Source organism: Oncorhynchus gorbuscha, linkage group LG01 (assembly GCF_021184085.1).
Source record: "Oncorhynchus gorbuscha isolate QuinsamMale2020 ecotype Even-year linkage group LG01, OgorEven_v1.0, whole genome shotgun sequence".
NCBI lineage: Eukaryota > Metazoa > Chordata > Actinopteri > Salmoniformes > Salmonidae > Oncorhynchus > Oncorhynchus gorbuscha.
Genome location: NC_060173.1, coordinates 44,211,626 through 44,230,113, shown reverse-complemented (window position 1 = coordinate 44,230,113; position 18,488 = coordinate 44,211,626). Strand labels below are relative to the sequence as shown.

The following is an 18,488-nucleotide window of genomic DNA, read 5'->3' as shown; positions in this document are numbered from 1 at the left end:
CATCTGTCTGTCACGCCTTGGTCATTGTGTTTTGTGTTTTTGTTATATGTTTGGGTAGGCCAGGGTGTGACATGGGTTTATATGTTGTATTCGTATTGGGGTTTGTATTATTTGGGATCGCGGCTGATTAGGGGTGTGTCTAGTTAGCCTTGGCTGCCTGAGGCGGTTCTCAATTGGAGTCAGGTGATTCTCATTGTCTCGGATTGGGAACAGTATTTAGGTAGCCTGAGTTCGCTTTGTATTTTGTGGGTGTTTGTACCTGTCTCTGTGTTGTAGTCACCAGAATGGCTGTAATTAGTTTCACGTTCCGTTCTGTTGTTTTGTATTTAGTTTCAGTTATTTCATGTACCGCGATTCTTTCATTAAAGTCATGAGTAACCTACACGCTGCATTTCAGTCCGACTCTCTTCTTATAACAGACGAACGCCGTTACACTGTCCAAGCAGCTCACAGATCACTGGACCTGTACATAGCCCATCTGTAAATTGCCAATCTAACTACCTCATCCCCATACTTTTATTTATTTATTTTGCTCCTTTGCACCCCAGTATCTCTACTTGCACATTCATCTTCTGCACTTCTGTCACATCTATCACTGCAGTAATTTACATCTATCACTCCATCTTCTGCACATCTATCACATCTATCACTCCAGTAATTTATATCTATCACTCTATCTTCTCCACATCTATCACATCTATGACTCCAGTAATTTCTAAACTGTAATTATTTGCCACTATGGCCTATTTATTGCCTTACCTCCCTTATCTTAGCTCATTTGCACACACTGTATATAGAATTTTTGTTCTTGACTGTATGTTTGTTTATTGCATGTGTAACTCTGTGTTGTCGCACTGCTTTGCTTTATCTTGGCCAGTTGTAAATGAGAACTTGTTCTCAACTAGCCTACCTGGTTAATTAAAGGTGAAATAAAAATACAATAAATACAACTGGTTGGGGGAGGTGGTGGGGGACCTGTGAGGGGACAGTCCTGGCGGAGCCGACCACACTCTCTTGGTGTCTGCCAAACGAGCGTCCGGCGACTGTGTCAGGGGTGTGACAGCACTTATGGAACCAGAGTCACATTGGATCAGAAGGCACAGCCAGGGGGCCAGCGCAGGGAGAGGGGAAAAGCCATGAGCCCAAATGTATCACAAGGCCACCAGAGAGTAAAGGAGATGAAGGTGGAGGGAGCTTTTTCAGATGTACCAAGGTGGAGGGAGCATAGGGAGTATCTGTATCTGTCCATAAAACACACTCTAGAGAATATATACACAGGGGTTAAATTGGGCCGGGGTCCGGCCGAGTCTGAGACCTGGGTACCGCCAGGTCCGAGACCCGACACCTATGATCCAAATGAGAGCCCGGCAGAGCTGAAATCCAGTACAACACGAGTAATCAACAGCAAAATCAGACAACCCCATACTGTAGTAGAATAGTTTACCTATTCAATTGTTCAGCCTATCGTATTCTATACGAGATAAAAATCCTATTCATCTCGAGGCGCATTCAAATTGCGAGTGCCGCACAGGGCGAGAAATATGAATACCCAGTCATTATTGTACATTCTTTTTTTTTGTTTTGAATTTTACCCCTTTTTCTCCCCAATTTCGTGGTATCCAATCGTGGTATCCAATCGTGGTATCCAATTGTTCACTGCATTGTCGGAACTAGAAGCACAAGCATTTCGCTACACTCGCATTAACATCTGCTAACCATGTGTATGTGACAAATAAAATTTGATTTGATTTACTATCTTGTCTCACCGCTACAACTCCCGTACGGGCTCGGGAGAGACGAAGGTTGATAGTGATGCGTCTTCCGATACACAACCCAACCAAGCCGCACTGCTTCTTAACACAGCGCCATCCAACCCGGAAGCCAGCTGCACCAATGTGTCGGAGGAAACACCATGCACCTGGCAACCTTGGTTAGCACGCACTGCGCCCAGCCCGCCACAGGAGTTGCTGGTGTGCGATGAGACAAGGATTTCCCTATCGGCCAAACCCTCCTTAACCCGGATGACGCTATGCCAATTGTGCGTCGCCCCACAGACCTCCCGGTCGCGGCCGGTTTTGACAGAGCCTGGGCGTGAATCCAGAGTCTCTGGTGGCACAGCTGGCGCTGCAGTACAGCGCCCTTAACCACTGCGCCAGCCAGGAGGCCCCATCATTGTACATTCTCAATGCAGTCGCAGGAAAACACACTTTTCAAAGGAGTTTTGAATGCCACTGTTAAAAGAGGAGGATCACGGAGCTTTCTAGTGTTACTAGGCTACACTTATTTCTTAAATCCAATAAATTAGTTGGCTAAAATGCACATTTTTAGAGCCTGAGTTTTCACCAGCAGCATGGTTTATTCGCTCACCAATGGCATTGAATGCATATGGAAGACCAGGGCTAAATGTAACAAGGGTCCGCTGTAACAGGTAGGCCTAAATTATATTCACAGTACATGATCCTTGGTTGGTTGAGTGCCTGTGGAAGGTATCAAGTAATCAACATGGTGCTAACTAGCAACAAGAGCCTAATGTTTAGACTTTAGAATTTGAGTTCTAGCTAATGATTAGCCCAATGGGATAAATGCAGATGGGCAACCCTTAGCCTGTATATTTATAGCCACTATGGTGCATCAGGTGGGTTACATCAGGTGATGATGCTTATTGCTAAATAGCACACCTGTCTGATAATATGGACCAAAATGTTATATTGGGCTCATTTCTGGAGGGGGAAATTATATTTTAGATGTCAGCATCATTTTATTTTCATACATTTTGGAGTAAAACACCCTTTTCAAAAGTCCGACCTTATGATGTTCTCACAGTCATTCTCCCCCCAAAAATGGTAGGTCCCTCTACAACCTGTGGTATGCTATGATATGTGCGTTTTTTGTCTGTATATATTCATGCTAATATATTATATTACCCCCCCCCAGAACCCCCAGTTTTCACTGCTTCTCTCACTCTAATGATATATTTAAGTTATTTTTGTGTTGGACATAGGATGGGGAGCAAAGTGAGATCAACAGGTCTTGTATGAAGTGAAGTGAACTCACACTGCTCTCCACGCCTAAACTGCGGTTGTGAAATCCCAATTGGGCTTGCATTGGTAACCCATCTCTGTCTTCCCACATGAGACCACTCCCCTTAAGGGCCTCACTCTCCCTCTCACTCTTCCTCCCTGGTGTCTGGAAGCAATCATCTCCCTCCACATACCACCAGAAACCATGAAATCCACAACTATAACATAAAGACATGTTTCATATCTAAACGTTCATGCCTGTGACAACTTTGGAAACCTCAGCACCCACCGTTTGGGCTTTTCAGCAGCTAGCCACTCAACCCCCTCACCGTCGCCTCTGAATGGGGGTCTGTGAAGAGGTACAAGGGGGTGTGAGAAGGGTAAATGAGGAAGGGGTGAGGACTGCCTGTAGAGCTCTTGGTGTGGGGCGGCCCGTGCTCGGGAGTGGAGTGGCGGCGATCCCACTGATTCGTCTGTGACAGCTGCATGTTCCACCTCTCTATGGTCAACCACACTGTGCTAAGGCATGTTTTTGGGGTCCGCTGTCCTATCCAATCAAAACCCATAGAATTAGAATAACTAGTTCACATTCTAGTATATTCTTATTCTAATTATATTCTAAATGCGATGTTTATGTCAAACAGACGTACTGCAGATGGGTAGAGAGCAGCAGTCTGTGGAGAAGCTCAACTCCAACATTGAATAGTGAATAGTCCGACATTGAATAGTGAATAGTCCGACAGTGAATAGTGAATAGTCCGACAGTGAATAGTGAATAGTCCGATAGTGAATAGTGAATAGTCCGACAGTGAATAGTGAATAGTCCGACAGTGAATAGTGAATAGTCCGACAGTGAATAGTGAATAGTCCGACAGTGAATAGTGAATAGTCCGACATTGAATAGTGAATAGTCCGACATTGAATAGTGAATAGTCCGACATTGAGTAGTGAATAGTCCGACAGTGAGTAGTGAATAGTGCGACATTGAGTAGTGAATAGTCCGACAGTGAATAGTGAATAGTCCGACATTGAGTAGTGAATAGTCCGACAGTGAATAGTGAATAGTCCGACAGTGAATAGTGAATAGTCCGACATTGAATAGTGAATAGTCCGACATTGAATAGTGAATAGTCCGACAGTGAATAGTGAATAGTCCGACAGTGAATAGTGAATAGTCCGACAGTGAATAGTGAATAGTCCGACAGTGAATAGTGAATAGTCCGACAGTGAATAGTGAATAGTCCGACAGTGAATAGTGAATAGTCCGACATTGAATAGTGAATAGTCCGACATTGAATAGTGAATAGTCCGACATTGAATAGTGAATAGCCCGACAGTGAATAGTGAATAGTCCGACAGTGAATAGTGAATAGTCCGACATTGAGTAGTGAATAGTCCGACATTGAATAGTGAATAGTCCGACAGTGAATAGTGAATAGTCCGACAGTGAATAGTGAATAGTCCGACAGTGAATAGTGAATAGTCCGACATTGAATAGTGAATAGTCCGACAGTGAATAGTGAATAGTCCGACAGTGAATAGTGAATTGTCCGACAGTGAATAGTGAATTGTCCGACATTGAATAGTGAATAGTCCGACAGTGAATAGTGAATAGTCCGACATTGAATAGTGAATAGTCCGACATTGAATAGTGAATAGTCCGACAGTGAATAGTGAATAGTCCGACAGTGAATAGTGCGACAGTGAATAGTGAATAGTCCGACATTGAATAGTGAATAGTCCGACATTGAATAGTGAATAGTCCGACAGTGAAAAGTGAATAGTCCGACAGTGAATAGTGAATAGTCCGACAGTGAATAGTGCGACAGTGAATAGTGTGCTCAATTGTGATAAATTTGATCTTCAGCAATGAAAACCAAAAGTCTCTTGGAAACAAAATCACATTTCTTAACCCATAACTGTTGTTCAAATCGCAATAGGAGGCTCTATTACACCCCACTATGGGATGTTAAAAACGCAAGCCTTTAAATGAGGCCTCGTTCTTTGGCTTAGACCTGCATCTGAGTTCAGATTCACTTTAATGCCTTTTGTTCTCCTTCCAAACATAAGGAGCAAGACTTCACCTAACCACACACCATAGAGACGACGACGTAGGCCTGCAAACAGTTGTAGTACAGCATGATATAGCCTACTGTATAAATGATCGAACGGGATATATGGTACTTACAGTACATGTGGCTCTATAGTATTTACACAGCTTTCTTCTAGAACCCTGGGGGTTGGTTTCCAGACCCAGATTAAGCTAGTCCTGGACTAAAAAGCACTTTGAGTGGAGAGTCTCCATTAAACATGCTTCTTAGTCCAGGATATGGCTTAATCTTTTGTCTAGGAAACCTCTTTCTAATGTTCTGGAGAGCTTCTTCGGCATGCAGGTAGGATTCCTAATGGCTTCAAAGAGATGAGCCATGTGATAGACCTGTGAGTGAACTGACAATACGGCTCACACAGGCACGACGAATGCAGGCTCAGAGGAAAACATATTTCTCTGTTTGTATTGGTCAATACGCAGCATCATATGTTACAATGGGCATCCAATGGGGATGATTTCTGTATTTTGGAAGTTACATATCTTGAAAATGTGATTTGATGACAAGCAAAACATTTTGGGCAAATGTCAACAATGGACTTGTGAAACAAATACCAAAATATAGTTTTTGTGTGGAGTTTTCCTTCAAAGCCTGTGAATCAAACCCAGCAGAATAAATGAAGCATATAAACTCAGCAAAAAAAGAAACATCCCTTTTTCAGGACTCTGTCTTTCAAAGATAATTTGTAAAAATCCAAATAACTTCACAGATCTTCATTGTAAAGGGTTCAAGCACTTCCCATGCTTGTTCAATAAACAATTAATGAACATTAATGAACACCTGTGGAACGGTTGTTAAGACACTAACAGTTTACAGATGGTAGGCAATTAAGGTCACAGTTATGAAAACTTAGGACACTAAAGAGGCCTTTCTATTGACTCTGAAAAAGACCAAAAGAAAGATGCCCAGGTTCCCTGCTCATCTGCGTGAACATGCCTTAAGCATGCTGCAAGGATGCATGAGGGCTGCAGATGTGGCCAGGGCAATAAATTGCAATGTCCGTACTGTGAGGCGCCTAAGATGGGGAGACAGGACGGACAGCTGATCGTCCTCGCAGTGGCAGACCACGTGTAACAGCACCTGCACAGGATCGGTACATCTGAACATCACACCTGCGGGACAGGTACAGGATGGCAACAACATGCACAATCCCTCCATCAGTGCTCAGACTGTGCGCAATAGGCTGAGAGAAGCTGGAAGAGGCTGAACTGAGGGGTTGTAGGCCTGTTGTAGTAAGGCAGGTCCTCACCAGACATCGCTGGCAACAACGTCACCTACACAAACCCACCTTCGCTGGACCAGACAGGACTGGCAAAAAGTGCTCTTCACTGACGATTCGTGGTTTTGTCTCACCAGGGGTGATGGTCGGATTCACGTTTATCGTCGAAGGAATGAGCGTTACACCGAGGCCTGTACTCTGGAGCGGGATCAATATGGAGGTGGAGGGTCCGTCATGGTCTGGGACGGTGTATCACAGCATCATTGGACTGAGCTTGTTGTCATTACAGGCAATCTCAATGCTGTGCGTTACAGGGAAGACATCCTCCTCCCTCATGTGGTACCCTTCCTGCAGGCGGCTCATCCTGACATGACCATCCAGCATGACAATGCCACCAGCCATACTGCTCGTTCTGTGCGTGATTTCCTGCAAGACAGGAATGTCAGTGTTCTGCCATGGCCAGCGAAGGGCTCGGATCTCAATCCCATTGAGCACGTCTGGGACCTCTTGGATCGGAGGGTGAGGGCTAGGGCTATTTCCCACAGAAATGTCCGGAAACTTGCAGGTGCCTTGGTGGAGGAGTGGGGTAACATCTCACAGCAAGAACTGGCAAATCTGGTGCAGTCCATGAAGAGGAGATGCACTGCAGTACTTAATACAGCTGGTGGCCACACCAGATACTGATTGTTACTTTTGATTTTGACCCCCCCTTTGTTCAGGGACACATTATTCCATTTCTGATAGTCACATGTCTGTGGAACTTGTTCAGTTTATGTCTCAGTTGTTGAATCTTGTTATGTTCCTACAAATATTTATACATGTTAAGTTTGCTGAAAATTAAACAGTTGACAGTGAGAGGACATTTCTTTTTTTGCTGAGTTCATGTTTACTTAGTCCCGGTCAGAGAAGGTGAGAGGGGACATGATTGGAAAATGTATGTGTTTTGGTTTAGATTTCAGATCTGGTTGCTACAGCCCAAGCCATACGACTCCTGAACATCTAGTCAAATGGCTACCCAGACTATTCACACCCCCCCCTCCCCTCCCCTCTCCACACAACTGCCACTCTATGTTGTGCATAGTCACTTTAATTAACTCTACCTACATGTACATACTATCTCAACCAACCGGTGCCCCCGCACATTGACTCTGTACCGGCACCCCCCTGTATATATTGTTATTTTTTACTGCTGCTCTTTAATTACTTGTTATTTTTATCTCTTATTCTTATCCATATTTTTTTAAACTGCACTGTTGGTTAGGAGCTCGTAAGTAAGCATTTCACTGTAAGGTCTACACCTGTTGTATTCGGCGCATGTGACAAATACAATTTGATTTGATTTGATTACAGTACCAGTGGAATGACAAAAAAGGTTCTCTGAGCAGGAAAGTTAATCAGATGATTAACTCTCACTCTGTGTTTAAAATCACCAAAAACGTTGCATTTGGGAATAAAAAGTGGCCGCTGAAGGTGTTCGTGAAACGCCTTTGTGTGCAGACTTATATAGTGTGTGCTTCTTTCTGTCAGTGTGTGTTTTGTGTCAGGCAATCTAACGCGTGTGTTTGTGTGTTTGTGTGTATTTGTAGTGCTCTGTCCCCTGTGGAGTAGGGGTCCAGAACAGAGACGTGTACTGCAGACTGAAGGGTACAGGACGGGTAAGAGAAGAGCTGTGTGGTTCCCACAACCATCCTGCCACTGCCCAGCCCTGCCAGGCTACTGAGTGTCTCCATTACACCTGGGCAGCCGGAGAGTGGCAAGATGTAAGTATTGACCTCTGTCTATCTTTCTCTTTGTCTTTCCATCTCCTTCTTTCTATTTCACTTCCCTTCTCTTTTCTTCTTCCTTCTCCTTTGACACAAACAGGGGCGAGTCACCAGCCCCTCCATAATACTGTCTTATTGTAGGTTTGGGGTTTCTCCCATCAAACTTCAAATTCACCCCTGTGCTATGGGTCCTGTTCAGGGTTTGATCAGTAGCCGACCATCAACGTGCTCTCTTTACTATCCACCCCCCCCCCCTAAAAAAACACTGAACTTCAGAGTGCCAATGTGCTTTTAAATACGATTTCATCATTTGATTATATTCGCATACATTTGTTGATAGAGGCAGAGTCCAGTTGCATGTGTGTTTAATGAATACACAGCGGTTAGGGTGTTTGTGTGCGAGAGAAAGACATAAAATCATCATACTGGAGATTTGTTATTGGCAGTGCTCGGACACAGCACTTTCCACTAGACTAGAGCAAGTGGACCAGACCAGCTGTGTTTGTGAGGTCGCTAAGGTAGCCCGGCACTCCTGCATCACACAATGAGGGTTTGAATGATAACCATCAGTCTATGATAAATCACATCCAAACCTCAAAGCACTGATCCGTATCAGCTCTGCGGCTTTTTGTCTTTTCGAGGGGCACTACACTGTGTGACGTGAGCACTGAGCAGTCCCCTTGAACTCAGTGTTTTCTACCCTTGGCCCCTCTCTTTCTTTCATGTCCCCCCCCCCTACATCGTCGCCAAAGTTCAGGACACAAAAAGATGAGCGCCATGTAAGGACTTTGTGCTGCTTCCTGGTGCAGGAATGTTTGCACGCACTCAGATCCTGTCTGCCTGTGTTGCTGTGCATTCCACTGATCGTTTACAGCCTCCTGCCTCAGAAACAGACCTTTCTGGCCCAGAAACCATTTCGGGCTTAGAATATGAGATATTATGACAAACAAAACTGATAACTTATTTGATTTCGTAGGACATTATGCTTTAGCCATTCAAACTGTAGTGTGCCTACTCTCACATTGGCATACCTGTCTTCACTCTGGACTACCTCTCTGAACCAACTCGAGTCTCCACCCATGACGTGCTGTTAGCTTTATCGTTGGGGTTGTTCTTGAAAGCAACATGAGATGTCATATCATGCTTACTGTACCTCTCCTGGATAAAGTGTAGAATACATATTTTTTTTAGACAGAACTGTTTTCTTCTGGAGTTTGACCATCTGGAGGAAACAACCAAACCTGGCAGAACTTCTCGGGAGATATCTCTGCTAGCGGTCCAACACTGCCCCCTATGCCAATCTGAAGACATTACCCTTTGTTCCACACTTTACTGTATTCACCTCGTCCGCCAGCCGTCTCTCTCTCCTCTCTCTCTCTCTCTCTCTCTCTCTCTCTCTCTCTCTCTCTCTCTCTCTCTCTCTCTCTCTCTCTCTCTCTCTCTCTCTCTCTCTCTCTCTCTCTCTCTCTCTCTCTCTCTTCTCTCTCTCTCTCTCTCTCTCTCTCTCTCTCTCTCTCTCCTCTCTCTCTCTCTCCTCTCTCTCCTCTCTCTTCTCTCTTCTCTTCTCTCTCTCCACTCCCCTCTCTCCTCTCTTCTTTCTCTCTTTCTTTCTCTCTTTCTTTCTTTCTTTAACCCCCCCTCTGTGTGGTGAATCTATATGCGGTAGCAATTGAGACTGGGAACAGGTTTACACTTGTTTTACATATAATGCCTTTTGATGTTGACACGATGACTGACCCTCATGTTGTTCTCGTCCTCTGTCTGTTCTTCGCAGTGTAACGCCACCTGTGGAGAGGGTATGAGGAACAGGAAGGTTCTATGCGTGGGGGCTGGGCTGACCCCTGTCCAGGACGCCCTCTGTGACCCCTCGTCTTGCCCTGCCCTGCGCCAGCCCTGCAGTGGAGCAGCCTGCCACTACACGTGGATGACAGGGGAGTGGTCACAGGTAGGAACCTTGATTTAGGAAACCCCTGCCTCCTGTTTGTGTCGCTTTTTCACTTCTAGAATTGCAAAGCGACTGCGTCCTTGAAAAGCGCTATTCAAATCCCATGTATTATTATTATACCTTTAGATAGGCCTACCTTTGTGTCATTCGGTGTAACGATTTACCAACAGTATTTGACTAGCCTAGGTCGTCAAAGACAAATGGTTATATTGTGTTAATCCACGTGTCTCTACTGTATATCCGCTAAGGTGTGATCTCCATTGTGTGTGATTTCCAGTGCTCTACCAGCTGTGGAGTGGGCTACCAGCAGCGTATAGTGTCCTGCTCTGTGATGCCATCCTCCCTGACCCTGCACCCATATGATGCCCAGTCCTCTGCACAGTCCCGCCCCCACTGTCCAGAGCCCCACCCTCCTGGCACCAGACAGTGCCTCCTTAGGGACTGCCCACAAGCTGCCTACTGGAAAGTTGGCCCATGGAGCAAGGTGTGTTTCAGTGTGTTTGAGAGAGAGAGAAAAAGGGGGATGGAGAGAATGGGGAGAGGGAGAGAGAGTGGTTGGGAAACAGTATCAGGTCATGATATTGAAACAACAGTTACTTGATACAGTTTTGTTTTGTACTGTGAGTGTGTAATGTGTCAGTAGTTTCCATGTAATTGATGCCCTTTATGTGCTCCTCAGTGCTCCCAGACGTGTGGAGCGGGAGTGATGGAGCGCAGGTTGGAGTGTCTGGCCTCTAAAGGCCAACCGTCCAAACACTGCCGTCCAGCCGAGAGGCCCGAGTCACGGGCCGCCTGCCGAGAGAGAGAGTGTGAGTCTCTACAATACTACTTTTAGTGTACACAGCCTCTCTACTACTCATCTCCACTATTTCTACACAGCCTCTCTACTACTCATCTCCACTATTTCTACACAGCCTCTCCACTACTCATCTCCACTATTTCTACACAGCCTCTCTACTACTCATCTCCACTATTTCTACACAGCCTCTCTACTACTCATCTCCACTATTTCTACACAGCCTCTCTACTACTCATCTCCACTATTTCAACACAGCCTCTCCACTACTCATCTCCACTATTTCTACACAGCCTCTCTACTACTCATCTCCACTATTTCTGCACAGCCTCTCTACTACTCATCTCCACTATTTCTACACAGCCTCTCTACTACTCATCTCCACTATTTCAACACAGCGTCTCCACTACTCATCTCCACTATTTCTACACAGCCTCTCTACTACTCATCTCCACTATTTCTACACAGCCTCTCTACTACTCATCTCCACTATTTCAACACAGCCTCTCCACTACTCATCTCCACTATTTCTACACAGCCTCTCTACTACTCATCTCCACTATTTCTACACAGCCTCTCTACTACTCATCTCCACTATTTCTACACAGCCTCTCTACTACTCATCTCCACTATTTCTACACAGCCTCTCTACTACTCATCTCCACTATTTCTACACAGCCTCTCTACTACTCATCTCCACTATTTCTACACAGCCTCTCTACTACTCATCTCCACTATTTCAACACAGCCTCTCCACTACTCATCTCCACTATTTCTACACAGCCTCTCTACTACTCATCTCCACTATTTCTACACAGCCTCTCTACTACTCATCTCCACTATTTCTACACAGCCTCTCTACTACTCATCTCCACTATTTCTACACAGCCTCTCTACTACTCATCTCCACTATTTCTACTCTGCCTTTCTACTACTCATCTCCACTATTTCTACCCAGCCTCTCTACTACTCATCTCCACTATTTCTACTCTGCCTTTCTACTACTCATCTCCACTATTTCTACCCAGCCTCTCTACTACTCATCTCCACTATTTCTACTCTGCCTTTCTACTACTCATCTCCACTATTTCTACCCAGCCTCTCTACTACTCATCTCCACTATTTCAACACAGCCTCTCCACTACTCATCTCCACTATTTCTACACAGCCTCTCTACTACTCATCTCCACTATTTCTACACAGCCTCTCTACTACTCATCTCCACTATTTCTACCCAGCCTCTCTACTACTCATCTCCACTATTTCTACCCAGCCTCTCTACTACTCATCTCCACTATTTCTACCCAGCCTATCTGCTACTCATCTCCACTATTTCTACCCAGCCTCTCCCTGAAGTATTAGGCCTAAAACGTAGATGTGCTTTCCTTGCCAACTTGTCTGATCCATGCAGTGCTTATTGCCAAACAGGAATGTGTATAGTAATAGTATTGAATAGGCTGTGCTGTATATTGTGATTTGTCTGATGGTGTTTATAGAATGTCAACTTGTTTCTTCATTTGAACACTTTACGTTAACCTTGACTTTAAGCCTCTCTTGGAGAAGTTGATTTCTGAAACAATAAATAGTGAGTTGGTGACAGACAGCTTGCAGTGTGCTACGGTTGGGGTTAAGACTGGAGTTGAGTCTGAGATTGGGTCTGGTTCCGTGACTGGGTCTGGGGCTGAGGCTGGGGGAGACCTTCACTCCTGACCCTGGCTGTGTGTTAGCTGAGTCGGCTCCAGGTTTGCAGGTTCATTCCCCACATCTCAGATGTTTAGACACGGTCTCACTGTGGAGCATTCTGCCGTTAAGTCTCCTGCCAAGTCAGGCATCGGGCGAAAGGAAAATGCTCGGTTGACAGCCGGTTCACCAGTAAAGTATTAATACTATCAGCTAATCAGAGAGTTCTGGCCTCCAACCGCACAGGAACAACTGTGGGGGGAATGTAAACAAAGAGAGATGTTTTTAACAAGGACCCCCCCCAGTGTTGAACTCCTACTCACACCTTGACCAGATACAAATCGTTTTCGTTGAGTTTTTCCTGCTGTTTATTTATTGGAATGCTTCTAACGTTTTGTGGAACACGATCATTTACAGACCTATGTGAAGTCTACTGTAGCACTACGGGGACTCTTCCATTATACACTACAGTTACACTACTGTTCAAACGTTTGGGGTCACTTAGAAATGTCCTTGTTTTTGAAAGAAAGGCTAATTTTTCTGTTCGTTAAAATAACATCAAATTGATCAGAAATACAGTGTTGACATTGTTAATGTTGTAAATGACTATTGTAGGTGGAAACGGCTGTTTTTTTATGGAATATCTACATAGGCCCATTATCAGCAACCATTACTCCTGTGTTCCAATGGCACGTTGTGTTAGCTAATCCAAGTTTATCATTTTAAAAGGCTAATTGATCATTAGAAAACCCTTTTGAAATTATGTTAGCACACCTGTAAACTGTTGTTCTGATTAAAGAAGCAATAAAACTGACCTTCTTTAGACTAGTTGAGTATCTGGAGCATCAGCATTTGGGGGTTCGATTACAGGCTCAAAATGGCCAGAAACAAAGAACTTTCTTCTGAAACTCGTCAGTCTATTCCTGTTCTGAGAAATGAAGGCTAATCCATGCGAGAAGTTGCCAAGAAACTTTCAAAAACAAGGTGATCCCAAACATTAGAACGGTAATGTATATTAAATGATTAGTTCAAATAACGTTCTAATATCTGTACTTTGTAACTTTGGTTTTCATGGTCATTTTTATTTCAGTGTTAAGTATCCTGTTATGTTCATATTGACCTACATATTGACCATCCCCTATAATACTGTAAAACCAAAGGTGCTCCCTCTTATTCCTGATCGCAGGTCAGCTGTTCATGTCCTGCAGAGAGGTCCAGATGAGACAGGAAGTGAGGATGGATGGGGAGTTCTACCTGAAGGTCAAGTCCAGGATACTGCAGGTGTGTGTGCTCTGTCAAAATAACTTCCCATCACTTCGTCATTCAGCCACATCCTCATCTGTTGTCTCGATGTGTGTTTCCTCCTAGATCTTCTGTGCCGAGATGCAGACTGATTTCCCTAAGGAATATGTTACTCTGCGGAGTGGTCAGACCGACAACTACTCGGAGGTCTATGGATACAGGTGTGCTTGTTGAAATCCAATTATTCTCCTGCAACAATACATTCGAGTCATTTATCAGGCCCTCTTTCCCACAGCAACTTACAGTAGTGAGTGCAGACATTTTCTCATACTGGTCCCCCTTGGGATTGAACCCACAACCCTGGTCTTGCAAGCACCATCCTCTACCAACTGAGCCTCCCTGTTGCCAGTGCATGTGATGAGTGACAGCATGTATAGGATTCCTTCCTGTATTAAATTATTATATATATTTTTTAAATGTACCTTTATTATGGCCCAGCATTGTCCGGGTTTGGCCTGTGTAGGCCGTCATTGTAAATAAGAATTTGTTCATAACTGACTTAACTGACCCTACCTCGGACGACGCTGGGCCAATTGTGCACCGCCCTATGGGACTCCCCATCACGGCCGGCTGTCTATGGACAGAATGTACTGTATTTTCCATATAAGGAATGTACCTTATCTGTACCATTATTTTTAACGTCTAGGTTGCTGAACCCTTTTGAGTGCCCGTATAATGGCAGCAGAAGGCAGGACTGTGACTGCAGGAAGGATTACTCTGCAGCGGGATACACTCTCTTCCATAAGGTCCGCCTGGACATCAGCTCCCTGAGGATAATGAGTGAGTAATGACCATGTGATTGCCTGACCACTCCACTGTAATGAGCCCACACATCCATGTTGTTTTACCCCTGCACACACCCCACTCCTCTTACCCACAGCACGGAATAACGTCTTGCCAAGAGGGAATTGCTCACCGAATGCAATTTTGAACACCTTTCGCCATACTCCTCACAGAAATCGTGATAATCTCCTTTCAACGGGCCTTGGTCACGTCACTGGGATAGAGTCAAAGCAGTCCCCTTTGAGACACAAACTCACAGACACATGGTTACACGCAGGCATACTCACAAACACACAAATGCTCGTACACACACAGAAAATCGATTGTGTTTTCTGACATACACATCGGGAGTCACACATACTCTCTCTCTCTCTTATACACACACACACACATGCAACAACTCCAGGCGATATTCCTATCCTCTGCCCAACCTCTCCTGTTGTCCCTGAGCATGCCTTAGATTAGTGCACATGTGGCGTGGTCAGGATATGTGGTAATTATATGTGTGTGCGGCTAGGAGGAGGGAGCCCACCACTCCACTACACCACTTCACAGAACCCATGCAGTCATCTTCCCATCCCATCCCATTCCCTGTCTACTCTGGTCCTGACAGCACATGTTCCCACCACGCCAGGCCCTCCCCTCGCACTGCAAGGATCTCATTTGGGCTTGACTCTTAAATTTAAAAAAAAAGAAGAAGAATAATGACTTAGATTATGAGCTGCTCTAGCTGTGCAATGTGTTTCTCATTAACTTTACAAAGCGAGAGAGGGAGAGAGAGCGAGGGAAGGGAGAGAGAGAGAGAGAGAGGGAAGGGAGAGAGAGAGAGGCAGGGAGGGAAGGGAGAGAGAGAGAGACACAGGGAGGGAGAGGGAAGGAAGGAAAGAGAGAGAGAGGGGGAGAGAGAGGGGTGGGGGGGGAGACTAGGAGGGAGGGAGCGCACTGGTCATGGTCACCATGCGTGACGAAGCCGTAAAAACAGGGGAACTAAGATCATCTTAAATGTCATGTCGTTAGGCCTTAAGCCAAGGTAGTTGTTTAGAGCCCCTCGTCTCCTACTCATGTGTCTGTGTATTGACTGTGACCTTCATATGCTCTGTGTCGCTGCGTTGTGTACCAGCCACAGACCTGCAGTTCTCTCAGACCCTGCTTGGCCGTCCCGTCCCGTTCGCCACGGCGGGAGACTGTTACAGCGCTGCCAAGTGTCCTCAGGTATGAAACACAGACCATTTGTGAGTCTATAAATGACAGACTATAATCTGTATGCCTGTATGTCTTGATGGGGGCCTTGAGCCAACCTTTGCTGGCCGAGGTGTTGAAATTCAGTTCTGTCTGACTGGGTTTTACTGACCTGACCCGTCCAGTCTGTTAACTGGAGAGAAGTGTGAAATCGTACGTTTTCCCAGTTTCCACCAGGGTAGTAACCACAGAATCACATTTAACCGTCCAGTGGAGCTCAGTGTGTCTGCCCACTGTACCGTGGTGCTTTAGTTGTCAGCCACCGGAATGGAAATTAGATACAGCCTAATTGACTGTATTTGATTCCTGATCAGGTCCACTTAAAACAGTTTCAGTTTGTTGGTCTATTGTAATCACTCTGGTGTGCTTCCGCAGGGCCAGTTTAGCATCAACCTCATAGGGACTGGTCTGAAGGTGGCTGAGACAACCAAGTGGACCTCACAGGGCAACTATGTCTCTGTCAAAGTCCACAGATCAGAGGTAAGGAGGACTAGAAATTCTGGATGTTCTGAATGACTGTACTCGAAACCGTCCTATCGTCTGAATTGTCACTTGTTGTATTTTCGAATCTGATTCATTCAAGGGGAATTTCTAGAGACATTAATAAAAATCCTCATTCTCTATGGAAAGTTAATTTTTGTCCTGTCCCACTCCATTCCATTCTCATTTCTCCCTCTCTGTCTGTAGGACGGGGCAAGAATCTATGGTCGCTGTGGTGGCTTCTGTGGGAAGTGCATTCCCCAGCCTCACAACGGCCTGCTGGTTCAGGTCCAGTGAGGGTCAGACCAGGCAGTGAAACAGACACCAGACCAGAGCTTCCGGGGATCCAATGCACTTCATTTGTGAATGTGGCCACTAACTCCTCCCTTCATCACCCCTTCCTCCCCACCCGGCAGCTAGAACATAGGGACAGCTCAAAGAATCTACACTGAGTATACCAAATATTAGGAACACCTTCCTAATTGAGTTGCGCTGCCCCCTTTTGCACTCAGAACAGCCTCAATTCGTCAGGGCATAGACTCTACAAGGTGTCAAAAGCGTTCCACAGGGATGCTGGCCCATGTTGACTCCAATGCTTCCCACAGTTGTGTTAAGTTGGCTGGATGTCCATTGGATGGTGGACCATTCTTGATACACACGGGAAACTGTTGAGTGGGAAAAACCCAGCAGCGTTGCAGTTCTTGACACAAACCGGTGCGCCTGGCACACAATACCTGTTCAAAGACACTTAATTATTTTGTCTTGCCCATTCACCCTCTGAATGACACACATCCATGTCTCAATTGTCTCGAGGCTTAAAAAACCTTCTTTATCCTGTCTCCTCCCCTTCATCTACACTGATTGAAGTGGATATTAACAGGTGACATCAATAAGAGATCATAGCTTTTACCTAGATTCACCTGGTCAGTCTATGTCATGGAAAGATCGGGTGTCCTTAATGTTTTGTATACTCAGTGTACACACCGCTAGCCATGCAGGGTCCTTTAAAAGAAGACGAGAGACAACCTTATTACGTTCCGTCCTCGCTAGTGTTTGTAGTTGTAGTGGTTACCAATCTGCATTGGGATATGAAAAGCAGAATTTGTCAGACACTCTCACATATTCCAGCATTGTACAGTCTCAAAGGACCACAGTCATATTTCTGGTCGGAAGTTGCAACACTGAGGTAGCCACTGCATAGTACCGAGCTTAGGGAAGAATCCTCTCAAGGTTGGAAGTGAGATCTTCCTCATCTCCCAAAGTTACCATTTTTCTTTTGGCCCTCAAAAGAAAGATGAAATAGTCATTATGGAACAAAGTGTTTTTATTTTCATACCGTCAGCGAGGAAACGTTTTGTTCTTAAAATGGAACAACACGCTCAATATTTGAATTGTATTCGCTAGTAGTGTCATGACGCGTGGGTTATTACTCATTCCTGCCAAAAGGCTGTTCGTGTTGTGATTAGTATTCATCCAACATTATAGGAAGAAGAAAGCTACAGATCAGGAGATACGTCCAGACGTGTGTTTTTCGGGAAATATTTGTTCACCAATGAGTTAGCTAGGGTTTGTGTACTACTGTTGTGCATTCTTCTACTAATGGTCACCCAGACTTGCCTTATCTCAAAGGTCAAAGGTTACAGTGAGGAGTACTATGCCTTCTGACCACTGCATCCCAGACTAGTCCTCATGGTTCAGAACCCAATGTTACTGACTACTGACTGACAATGTGATTAGAATAATATCTCTAGCAGGTCATAGAGAGACAACCAATAGACACTAACTCATTGGTGATGTGGTCTGGGGGGAGAAAATTGGTTGTTTGTCCCTGGAAAACAGTTTGTTTATATATTTAATTTAATTCATATGGTGGTAACTGTTGTCTACATCATTTAAGAGGTGGAAAGTCAAGGCCGAGCTCTCATCTCCAGTCAGAAACTAGTTTGGCTTAGTTCACTTGTGACATTGTTTTCCAGATCATGTCCCTTCTAGGTCCTATAGGTGCATGCGACCCTACCTCTCACAATTATCCATACTCATGAGATGTATTTCATTTATATCGTCAAATATTTCTTTGACCATATATATACTGTAATGATACATAGAGACATGTTTTTGTACTACAATGACTACTAGAAGCCGGGAAGCTATTG

At 44.9% G+C, this 18,488-nt stretch overlaps 1 protein-coding gene across 2 annotated transcripts in view; it reads left to right on the top strand.

Moving 5' to 3' along the window:
• The window catches only part of LOC124038296 (A disintegrin and metalloproteinase with thrombospondin motifs 20), a 153,705-nt gene extending 136,746 nt beyond the window's left edge, over positions 1 to 16,959 (top strand). For both annotated transcript variants that reach the window (XM_046353999.1, XM_046354009.1), the window contains 10 exons: positions 7,934 to 8,107; positions 9,885 to 10,055; positions 10,333 to 10,539; positions 10,735 to 10,864; positions 13,718 to 13,812; positions 13,900 to 13,994; positions 14,480 to 14,613; positions 15,737 to 15,828; positions 16,231 to 16,335; positions 16,543 to 16,959. In XM_046353999.1, the coding sequence (XP_046209955.1) occupies positions 7,934 to 8,107; positions 9,885 to 10,055; positions 10,333 to 10,539; positions 10,735 to 10,864; positions 13,718 to 13,812; positions 13,900 to 13,994; positions 14,480 to 14,613; positions 15,737 to 15,828; positions 16,231 to 16,335; positions 16,543 to 16,632 (1,293 nt within the window). In that variant the 3' untranslated portion in view covers positions 16,633 to 16,959. The remainder of the gene's footprint in view (positions 1 to 7,933; positions 8,108 to 9,884; positions 10,056 to 10,332; positions 10,540 to 10,734; positions 10,865 to 13,717; positions 13,813 to 13,899; positions 13,995 to 14,479; positions 14,614 to 15,736; positions 15,829 to 16,230; positions 16,336 to 16,542) is intronic.
• The last annotated feature ends 1,529 nt before the right edge of the window (positions 16,960 to 18,488 follow it).